Source organism: Anarrhichthys ocellatus, unplaced genomic scaffold (assembly GCF_004355925.1).
Source record: "Anarrhichthys ocellatus isolate YVR2014 unplaced genomic scaffold, GSC_Weel_1.0 scaffold72, whole genome shotgun sequence".
NCBI classification, from domain to species: Eukaryota; Metazoa; Chordata; class Actinopteri; order Perciformes; family Anarhichadidae; genus Anarrhichthys; species Anarrhichthys ocellatus.
Window position 1 is genome coordinate 257,121 of NW_022280102.1, and position 12,273 is coordinate 269,393.

Genomic DNA, 12,273 nt, shown 5'->3' on the forward strand with positions numbered 1-12,273 from the left:
ACACAGAGAATAAGCTCACCTGCATAGGCATCGCTCCTGCAGGCATCTGTCCCCCAAAGTTCATTCCCATCATGCCCTGCATGTTCGGTTGCATGACCGGAACCATAGGGAAGCCCTGCTGTTGTTGTTGCTGCTGCTGCTGCTGCTGCATGGGTACCATGCCTGCAGAAACACACACAAACACCGTTATCATATACTGTAGACACGGCAAAGAATAATGTCTTTAATTACTATTTCAAGCACGAGTACGCCCAATTTAATGTACACTGAAGACGACTTAATACAATCCAGGACTGGAGCCTCTAGAGACTGGACATGATTCAGTGTTGCAAATCAATTTCCTAGACAGCTGGAAAAAGACTCAGCAACAAACAAATCTATTTTTCTGGTGACTACAGTGACAGCTCGGAGAAAAGTGTCTGTGTTTGTTTTGACGGATTTGACTGCAGAATGACTCACCTTGTGGCGGTCCCAGGCCCCCTCCAACAGGATACATGAAACTAACGTGAGAGAACAAACAGAATTGCAGGTAATGAGATTCAAACTGAGGCATGAGTAAAGAAACCTTCAGATAACACCTTTAGGTGAGCTCCAAACACTCATCATGTCGCCTGCAGCTTTGAACAATGCAAAGTATGAATCTAAATCACAGAACTCCTATCCTGTAAATGCTGTATAACAATACATTAAAAGCTAGGCTAGTGGCTGCTATACAGCTATATAATACCATAGGTATGGTGTAATACTTATAACACAGCAGTAGGAGGTGAAAGACTAAAGAGGAGGACATTTGAAACTGTATTTGACTAAATATGGTGATTGCTTTGAGTCAACGAGCAAATAATTCAAATCATTTAATTGGATGTGGTTTCATTGGGCAAACGCCTGCTTGCACTGTAATTGTTGTTGGATTCGTATGCATTTGACACAACTAAACAATAAATAAAAGCCTTGATTGCTTTTCATAATTGTGACATTACATTAGAGTGGGATCGTAGTACAAAGTCTGATTGATTTGCTGTTGGCATTCATTGATCAGCAATGAGCATTTATTCACAAAGACCAGGGGGAATTTTCAGACACTGATCCTTTAAAAATGTAACATTAATGCCCAAAAAGGCAGAATTATTGATGCAGTTTCATTTCCACAGGCGACTTGGACTCACTGGGTCTGTGCTGAGAATTGGGCCTTTAAGAAACAAGTCGGCCAAGTCTCTACTCACCGGAGCCAACACACACACAGGCCACAGGCTATTTGTCAAATAACGCATTACAACCCAGTTCTTCAGGCTGGAGCTGAGGATGCAGAGACAAACAGAAGAAAGAGCCGGCCAAGCCTCTGGTGTCCCGGACCGACTCTAAGCATCACTAATCCGATGGTTGACTTTATCATACGGATAACTTTAGTACCAACACAACTGTGCTAACAAAAGAGAGGCCGGGAACTCATCATCAGGCAGTCAAGCATTTACCAAAGCAATAAACGACTCCCTGTGGCAATCAAGGAATAATTTAGACCCGAGTTCCACTTCTACATGGAAAATGTGCTTTTGTAAGCAATGAAATCTGGGGCTATAACTAACGATTGTATTCTATATCAATTATTTTTTAACTAATCGATTTAGTCTACAAACTGCTACAAAAAGTGAAAAGTGGTGCTGTAATGTGTTTGCATTACTTGTTTTTTCTGACCAACAATATAAAATCCATAGATAATAAATGTACAGTGATATTAAACAGAGAAGAGCAGCAAATACACATATTTGAGAAGCTGGTACCAACAAATGTTGGTCTTTTTGCTACTAAATCCCTTAAAAGAATTAAATAATCAGGTCTAAAAAATATCTTTGATCAGTTAAGCGCTATTGTACATGCAAAATGTAATTATATAGAAATAATATCAAGTTAATAAATAAGATTTAAAGCCGATATATAATAATAAACACATATTTCAAAATGAACAATGGATTAAATCTTGTAGTGATGAAAACAACAAAAGAGGAGCCAGATGTTTTCCTAAGGAGTTGGTGGAGACTAACAAAAACATTAAAGAACTCACACATTCATCAGGTCGATACAAACCTCAAAAGTGATGCTTCATGTCTCTTGCATGTGTGAACAGGCCACTGCATAAGAAGTCAACTTTATAACGTGATAATATGGCTACATGAGTATTGTGCTTGTAGCTCGTTACTGCTTCCCCCATGTGGCCAAAAAACAATGTAGGTGTAAATGAAGGGGGCGACATTTTCAAGAGAGACTGGAGTAATGCCATCACAGAATGAGCCTTTGATATGATTTCATGTTATAAATCAACAGGCCTGATGATGCTCGACTTGGAAGGTTTCAGAGTCACATCTGCTCCCTGTAAGATTTGCAGCTTAAAAGCATTAAGAGGAGCGCTACAGCGCTGCTGCCCACCATCCTGCAGCAAATAACGGGTCACGGCCGGGCAGATTAACACAGAAGGAGATAAGCAGTGATAGCAGCTGTGGACGCCAGCACCTTGTAAAAGGCCCGCAATCATCCGACAGCTATCATCAAACTGTTTCTGACAAACAGATGGCAGGGTCAGGAGTTTCAGTCAATGTCATCATTACTGAGGAAGCTAAAAGGAAAAATGAATTCAAGCTTATTCTGCAGCTTCTCTCACAGTGGAATATGCAGAATGTCTGACGAGAGCTCCCTCAAAGGGAAATACAGACGTAGAGTGTCATGTACCCAGTTCTCCAAGACTGACGATCGGACAGAGAAGATTTCTAGTTATAATTCAAACTTTGAAATGTCAACACACCCCACAATAATATACTCTCGACAAGCACAATAGAGCATCATTTGACAGTCAAGAAGTCAAATGTCTGACAATCACATGACCTGTTGAGGAAATACGCATGGAGCCAAATACAAATAGAAGCTGATATCAAGCTGTTCTGTGACTGCCTACTGACAGATACATCTACTGTATCTTTGACTTAACAGCTTCGCATTATTTCATTCATTCAGTCATTGATACATTTACTCCAAACACCTACAAATGTTGCTCAAGCTGAGCTGCTACGCTTATTTTACAAGCTGCACCACTGCTCCACCTCCTGGCTTTCCACTCTGGCACTCCTGACACATTGTAATTTATTACTGCTGTATTATCATGTCTGGCAGTCACACACACACACTCACACACACACACACACACACACACACACAACTGCACTCACACAATCCAAAACTTCATTCCTTCACTTCTATCCATTATACTTCACATGGAAACAGATTTGAACACGCTACAGATAGATGCCCCCGGCTAGAAATATGAAGACTTTATGGATGTGAGAGAAAGTCACCTGTCAAATAAAGTGAAGGCCTTATTAGCAGCAGTGAAAAGTGGTGCTGGTTAGGAGTGACCAATATGGATGAAATCCACTATCTCTGGTACCGTATACATTAATGTTTATGAATGTATATATATGATACGGTGACTTTTCTGAGAAAAGTAAGGACAACGTAGCCTGACAGGAATGTGTTTTTTAGTAATCCAGTAAATTAACTAAGATACAAGTCAAGATCCTTCATCAAATAATACAAAACTCCTTTAAAAATTAAACACCGCAATAAGACAGTCCTGCTCATTCATTGAACGGCCTAACACACACAAACACCCTTTTTCCCCCTCACACTTTTGCGTGTCACTATTACTGGCACATTCCTGTCTGACTAAATACTTTAAGTCATTACCTCCTGCTCTGTGCTAATGTTTCTCAGGTCAGTAACTGTCCACCAGACAGATCAACACATAAAAGGAGAACTACAATTACCTCCAGGTCTTCACGTTACACCTGCTTTTTTTCCTGTACTGCACTCATTTACAGTCATGAGGGCTCTGGTTTCACCTGTCAGATCAGTATCACCTGGCTAACCCAGAGTTCATTTATTATTCAAACTGCTCGAGCTCAGCTTTGAAAGAATCATGAGGCAGGTATCTTCATCCTACTGCTCTGATAAGACACCTGTACATCTCCTACAACTATGTATCAACCGGATATAGATGAGAGACACGCGTGACAGGGTATACTTTGCAATTTAGTAAATAATTATGAATACAAAAAACACAAGTAGCTTATGTATCTTGTAATTTAAGGTTAGCTACTCTTTGCTAGATCTTCCCTCCTGGTTCACTTTATTAAATACTCAACCATGTAACAACATGATACTAAACAGCCTACCTACCTGGCAGACCATGTAATACCAACAAAGTTGATGAGGCCAGATTGTAACATTATCGGTCGTGCACAGGCCTGTCTGTACAGGTGCTAGCTATTCTCCTGACAATGCTAAAGTTACAAGAGAGTAATAAGGATTTGTATTCGATAAATATCCGGACACTGGACACCGTGAGCTGCGTGCACACTAACGGTCACACGAGACGTGACATGTGTTAATATAGGAACACTGAGGCATTGTTTTGGTCCACTCTTGAGCATGGACAGGCAGCAGCAACCAGCTAGCTGACGTTAGCTGACACCTGACAACCAGCCATCTCATCATCTCCTACAACAAAACCCTGTTTGTAATCGCTGTCTTTGAGGCCCGTCTGTTAGAATAACGTGTCGCTGAGAGGCACTCAGGGGTGGATATTTCACAAGTTGTTCCCGTTCGAGCGAGAGAGTTGATTTTAAAATAAATACCTGCCACCTCCCCCTGATCCTGGCCGCAGCGCCATCTTGATAACAGCAGTCACTAGTAGGAGATGACGTCAGCAGTGATGGTGGCTGACGCGAGGGCTGTGAGGCCCCGAGTACGGTCTCCCGGGCACAGCTCGCTTCCTGCTCCATGCTGATCCCTCATGCTCTACCTACCATACCTGTGGAATTATTCAGCAGCAAAGGTTGGGTTTTTTTGGAGGGGGGGGGGGGGTTTTATTTCCTTTCTCATTCTTGTGATTTTTTTTTTTTAAGCATCAATTTTGAATATTCAAATAGTTGTTCTCCTGTAGATAAAAGTTTGTTATTTACAATATCATCCCTGCAATGTTATCCCTGCAGAAGGCAAACTGAACGTGACCTCGAGCCATTGTGGAGTTTGAGTATAATAGAAAAGATTAGGGACTGATACTCCTTTGGACTTCCTGCGAGGCAGCACACAGGACCCGAGATTCCCAAATACAACTCTTATGATTTAGCTGCAATAAAAGTTATTTTCCAGCAGATGTCAGTGTTAAACTGGTTTTCAGCTTTGTTTCACGTAAAGCCACACAAACAAGATCTGGGCTCTGTATGATAAAACCTGTATGCAGTGTGTACAGTCTGACACTGGATAGGTAGTGTATGTCTAGAAAGACTTATCATTTGTTATTCTGGACAAGAAGCATGATTATGGAAAATTGGGTTCTGCCTGTCGCGGCAGATGGAGTTAGAAAACAACAGATAAAAACATTTCAGTTCACCAGTTCACCCTAGCACATTCAGTATTTTTTGAAGAAATGACATCTGCTTCGATTAAGGTTTAGTGTGATTTTTTTGCAGACCCACTTCACCATGAGTTTAGCTATACTACATCCACTTATTGGGAACAGCCAATATTTCTGTACATCTGGACTTTTTACAGTTTGTGTTTATTGCGTTCTGTATTGCACGCCTAATGTGTCCATCCCCTGATGTGTCCATCCAACATTTTTACCGGCTGCTTGAAGCATTGAGGCCATTGACAGAGTGACTCACTTGGCAATTTCATTGTTACACCAATGACAAGGTGGAGCAACAAGGAAAAGCCTCTCTGGCATTGTCTTATAGCGGCTGTTGTTGTGAAAGATTTACAGCTTGATGAGAGCAGTGTAAGGCAGCCGATGACAAGCCCGGCTGTTATCCATCACCTGGTCGGCCCTCACGCTTTCCTATACCTCTGCTTTATTCAACAGCAGAGATTCAGAGTCCATATACATGACAGAGGGACTAATGTGGCCATTTAGGCTGCATAGTGACACATAGAAAAACAGCAGTTTTAGTTTCACATATGAAGATGATGGTCTTGGAGAGAAAAATGTTGTTTTTACAGTACTTTACGCACATGATGAAGACCGTGTGGAGAGTGTTTTTTCTTATGGATTTAATTTATTTTTCATCTTTCATCTTTCACTTTTACATCATCACAGTCAGTCTCACAGGACAGAGCTGCAGCTATAATTGAGGACACTGAGTTTGTGTCCTTGGTAATTGTTTTGTGAATTTTGCGGCTCCATTTTACAGTTTAAAGCATTTGTCATGGCAGGTGTTTTACAGACTGATTACATTATGTTCAGACTCGAGGTATAGTCACATTTCACTATTTTTAGTCCAACATGAGCAATTTGATAAAGAGCTGTGTCTGGTGTTGAAACTTGGTGCTTATATGGACCAAACTACATATGTTCTCAGTATTGTCTCTATAGGAAATTGATTTGTTTTTGTGTTTTTTTAAATGGCCTGATTTTATACTCTACACTTACACATGTTGGCAGTTGGAGGCTAATTCTGGACTTTAGTATCATTAACTTTGAAAGGTTAAAAAATTCTCCACCAAATGTTCATCGAGAAAGAAATTGATCAGTCGTATGAAAAAAATGAATGATTTTTTGAAGTAATAATCTCAAAGATTTTCATTTGAATAAATGTCTATTAAGTCACGATCTATCGCCGAATGAGTTAATAGAATGCTGATTGAGCCTATGGCCTACTGATGAAAGCCTTTGCATTTGCAGTATTACAAACTGGGTGTAGGTGGCGACGTTTATGGGAAAAATCACAAGCAACGCACAGTTTGTGACGTGTTTTCCATCACCCAGCTGTGGTTGGCCCACCAGAGATGTAGGCAGAGAGAAACTGTCCCTCTCCATTAGATACATGTGAAAACAGCCTTCTGGTGTCAAATCATCCGACACAATGACGCTCAAACATTCACGTTTTGAGGAGAGGGCGACTTGAATTATCACCTGTGTGCTTTGGTTTGTTTATGTGAGCTCATTACAACTGCTCGGATTATTTTCTGCTGCTCTTTATTGCTTCTATTTAAACTCATTAAAAAGACGACTAGGCCTCGTCAGTCTCCTGTCCCCTCCACTTCTCTGAGAGCAGATCGTGGTGTCCCTCCCTGCTGTGTGTGCTGGGTTTAGCTGGAGGCCGGCCGACTCAGTCAGTCCGTCAGTCAGTCACGTCCCCCTCCAGTGTTGGATGTGGACTGGCTGTGGGCAGCCCCCCAGAGAGAAGGTCTGGCGAGAAAGGTGAACATTAACCCGGGTCCCATTCTGGGCATCACACTATTCCCCATAAATCATTAACCCGTCCAGCATCAAGCCTGTGACAGCATCAGCATGACAACATCAATCCGTCAGGATTCCTCTAAACTGCAGATTTTCAGCCTCAGATGCAAATAGAGGAAATTTAAACTCATTCTGGTGAATACAGATTTACACTTCAGGACTGCAGAGTCTCATCTGAAACACCTCATGTGGTCCTAATATTTAGTTTAATGCTGGTTCATTATAGATGCTTTCGTTCAGGTAAAATCCCACATAGAGAACCATAAACAAGCCTCATTTCTCCAGTGCTTGGATTGCGACAAAGTGAATTTCGTCTAAACATTTGAATATTTTACAAGATCATTAAAGGGTAGATACATCTGGCATCAAGCACATGACACGCTCTTAAGGTCTGTGTGAGATCCATCACAGTCTGAGGTCATGCCTCTGACAGCTGGCTCAAGTTGTAGATGAAATACGAGAGGAGACTGAATCTTTACTATTAGGAATTAATTGTTATGAATTCATTGAGTAACCCCTTTTTGTTTTGTTTTTACATGCTGAATAGACACTCCAATAATATTTATTGTTTTTATTTTAAGACAATATTAAGGACATATAAGGATACTGAACAAAAACAGGGCTCTGAATCATGTGTCACCTCGCTTATATAGAAGCCAAAGAACTTTAGTGTCAAAGTTGTGAACTGTTTCTGTGTTCCTCCTGTGGCCATGGAAGTTGGCAAAAACTATCCTGGAGAAAAAAAGATTGTGCTTGCTGCGTGATTTGGGAGAAGTGGAAAGTGAGATCCATTTGTCTTTTCACTGGTTAAATAATGATTTAAGAGAACCCGGAAATATTCAGGTGTGTGCAGATGATCAAAATTTGGTTTTATGTGTTGAAGTTTATGTTTTTAAGTTTGTTAACTCTTGGGAAAGAAGTCAAGGTGGACTATTACTTTAGTATTTATTCTGAGTTCTCAGTATTATCATGAATATTTCAACAGTTTATGAATTTGGTTGTGGACTCAAATGTCTGAAAATGTGATTGTGGAAATGATTCAAATTGGTTTTCTTCAATGAAACAAGCTCAAAACCATTAAAGTATAGACTAAAGATTAAGGTAAACCAAAAATACTTCTCACATACATCCTTCATATTAATGCTTTGAAAAAGTGAATGCTAATGAGCTCAATGGAACTTAATAAAAAAAACTCGAGATCAATAGCCACCAATCTTTTCACGCGTCCAGCCTAGCTGTCACTGTAGGTGGTGCTGGTGGCGATGTACGGTGAAGGGTGCTGATTGTTACTACGGAGGCCTGACTGATCTCCATGACTGTGCAGAGCACAACAGAGGCCTCCTTGATGAGGGCTTTTGATGGAAGACCTCTGTCAGAGCAGCTCCATACATGTGTATGTATTTCTCCATTTAAAGGTTGGCGTTCACTCTGGTCGCAGTGACCAATTAGCCCTGGCAGAGAGTGGCCTCCTGACCCTTGACCCCTGCTGGGTAGTCTTATCCATTAACCCCTTGGACCCCAGCTGGAGTTGATGTAGTAGCCTTTCTTCTGGCTCTCCTAAACACACGGCCACATTCACCATGCAGCTTCCACTTTCTGTCTCTTTGCCCCTCTCCTCTGTTACCCGGGTGTCATCTCGCTCCTCGTGTTGACCTCTCGAGTCCTCGACTGCACAGATCTTTTGGTACACCTCCATTAACATCAGGGATTACGTCTTTTTGTAGGCCAACCCGGAAGTTAGCATCACACTGGTTCCCTTGACAAAAAGCCAATGGTATTTTTCCATTGGATTTTTGATTAGTGCAGAAAATGAGCTCTGTGGCAAACAAACTTAATGATACATTTTGACATGTTTTGTTCAGCATGATACTCTTCACAACTTTTATGTTTTTTTTAAGCGTGAATGCAATCAGCAGAAGTAAAAAACTAACATTTGGCTAGGATGTTTTGTTGTCTAATTTAGCAAATTGATAGCAACCCCCTTTTTAAAGACATGTAAAAGCTTTTTTTTGTAGAACGAAATGTTAAAATCTCTTACGCTTGCGTTAAACACAGACCTTATTTAAGGCATCTAAGGGAACCACAAGTGCAAAAATGCTGAGTCCTAAAACCTGGAAAGGTTTACTCATTCCTGTTGCACTCAATATGACATCTCAGACATAGGCCAATTGTTTTTTAGGTCACCTTTGTGTATAGGAATCACCTGAGATCCTTTCCATATCACCATACCAAAGTATTACAACTTGCATTTTAGTGGCATTTTATACTCGCTGTCGCTGATAGCAGTAGCAGTATTTATTATTTTATTGCAGTAAGTTTTACAGTATGTGTCTTGTAGTGTTAACGCTGATTAAGAAACTTGAACTTGTCCCAAGTGCAAATGTGTGCAGAGCAGGTTCAGAGGTAATAACTAAATATTACATTCAAATTTGATTAACTAGTTTGAATTACAGGTGAAGGGATAAACTTCAGCAGTCAAACTTCTCTTGAAGACATCATGTTCTGACTGACAACATTTGCTCAGATAAGCTTCGTCTGGCTCAAGTTGAGGAAGCATCAGTCGTGAGTCATGACCTTCCCTGTTTTACGCTCTGCTGCCTGGGAGTCATGCCAGTCGGCTTACAAGAGGTGAAGGGAGAGTCAATGATCCTCTGTTCCTTGGAAGTTGTGTGCTTTGATCAGACAGATGCAGCACTGAATTAGACAGCTATGGAGGAGTTGAAAACTGAATGTCCTGAAGACTGGCTGAAGCTTCCTGGAAGATGACAGCAGCCCTGCATACGGACAAATTAATTATGATATTTTAGAGTTTAATCACTTTGTTTTGCTCCTCACAATTTTGCATGCTGATCAAAAATTGAGTAAGTCATTTGTATTAAATGTTTTATGGTAATATTTACTTTGGCCTGTTAACTGTGACAAGACATTTTTTTACATTCAGTTTAGTTGTCAAAAATATTCCCAAACTTACCCAAACTATAATGATTATTAAACAATTGTAATAATGAAACCATACTTCTATTAGCAATGTGTAATGTGTTTATTATTTCCTCTTGTTAAGCCACGTTATTGCTGTTGGCTGGTATTCCTAAATGATTATAGCCCCCCGCTGAAAGACGAGCAATAAAGAGTAGATAACACACTGAAGACATTATTTTCCCCAGAAATGAATTGTCTAATTAGTTGTTTCAAAATAGCATGTGGCAGCTAGTTATAACCTTAACCTTGTGCTGTAATTACTTTAATATTCAGCGTGTGCAATAAATGAAAAAACACTGAATATAATCGATCTGTATTGAGATGGACATCAACGATTTAAAAAAAAAGGTGTCCATCTTTAAGTTGATCATGTATAATCAGAACATTGGATGGCTGAGATGATCAAATAAATCGTTGATTGTATTTCATAGAAAGTTAGCTGTAAGGTAATAAAATCCATAAAAAAATGACCTACAATGTTTCTTGATCAATAAGCATAAGCTCATCCCTCAAATAACAAGACTTACAATGAAGCACAAGGGAGGTAAAACAATACAACAAGCTAATCACTGCTGGGTCAGCAAATATAAACCGTGTTTAAAGCCACAAAAGTCTGGAGCACATTTCTAACAGTCGTCCAAGAATGTGTCAATGAATCGAGCTTGTATTCACACTCCAATTCAGGGCAGAATTAAATGGCATGTTTAGAGAGTTCAGTGTTGTATTTCAAACTCAAACAGATGCTAATGAGCCTTTCAGTATTTCAGTTTCTTTTAGAGAAAAGAGAAAAAGAGACATGGTCAGATCTTTAGAGGCCTCCTGGGTCTGAAAATCAAAGGCCTCATTGAAAACCAAATAGAGCAACATCAGTGGATTACAAGGCTTCAAACAGCAGGGCTCCATGATGGAGGCTGCAGGTCAACGCGGGGATAGAAAAGCAGAGTTAAGGGATTCCCAAGTGATATAAGTCATTCGTTTTAAAGTGGTCACTTTTTTTAACATGATGCAAACATTATTATTAAAGCGAATATCTTTAAAATGGCTGTAACATGTTTTTTTGTATGCAGAACAGGCTTAAGAGTCTTAAAATTTATAGCACACTTCATATGCAGATATTACAGAAAGATTAACCGCTTAAAATGAAGGTGTGTTTCTTGTCATTACAAGAACTATAATGACACCAATTATATTTTTTACAGTGGGCTCTGTCAGAACCAGATAAAGGCTCAAATGAATTGTGCTATCAACGTGTTGGGTTCACTGAACTTGTTGCTTGAAATGTAATGTGCACTTTAGATCTATGAACTTCAAAGAGGCTGTTTGTCTTATCGCGCAGCAACACCACAGCGTCTTTGTAGACGTTATAAACATTTTGTAGATGTGGAAAGTAGCTCAAGCACTGCATTTAAGTACACATTTGAGGTACTTCCATTTTATGTTACTTTAAACTTCTGCTCCACTACATTTCAGGGGAAAATATTTCTCCACTACATGTATCTCAGAGCTATGAGCTAGGCTACAAGTTACTTTGCAGATCAAGATTTTACATAAGTTGGAAATATATTGTAAGATAAAATTCCAAATATGTTTAATATGATAAAAAAAGATGGAAAATTCTTATAAATGTATTATAAAACATCCCAACAGTATATCAAATAGTTAGACTGAGCATAATAATAGTAATATTACAGCAAGAGCATTTTTTGTACACAAAATAACCCAAACCATGTATTCTTTTTGAAAAAAAAAACTTTTACTTGAAATATCAACATTTTCTCAGAAAGTATAAATAATGATTTATGATTGATTTAAATTTTTATACAAAAATAATACATTAGGAGGAGAAAAAAATCATATCCTGTCACACAAGTGTGAGTGCCCTCTGATCAGATGGCAGTATATGTGCCCATAATAACACACAAACCAACCGACCAAAATAATAACAAATGTAATGACCTAATATTGAACCGGAGACTGGATGTGACACACTTATGATACGCAGTAAT

At 39.5% G+C, this 12,273-nt stretch overlaps 1 protein-coding gene across 7 annotated transcripts in view; it reads right to left on the reverse strand.

The window, feature by feature from the left end:
- Positions 1-4,770, reverse strand: part of synrg (synergin, gamma) — a 31,830-nt gene extending 27,060 nt beyond the window's left edge. For 3 of the 7 annotated variants that reach the window (XM_031873462.1, XM_031873466.1, XM_031873465.1), the window contains exons 1-3: positions 4,683-4,763; positions 460-500; positions 20-162 (exon numbers count right to left, since the gene is read on the reverse strand). In XM_031873462.1, coding sequence (XP_031729322.1) covers positions 20-162; positions 460-500; positions 4,683-4,717 — 219 coding nt within the window. In that variant the 5' untranslated portion in view covers positions 4,718-4,763. Of the gene's footprint in view, positions 1-19; positions 163-459; positions 501-4,682 lie in introns of all 7 variants that reach the window. The other 4 variants (XM_031873461.1, XM_031873467.1, XM_031873468.1 and 1 more) reach the window with 4 other exon arrangements.
- Between the last annotated feature and the right edge of the window lie 7,503 nt (positions 4,771-12,273).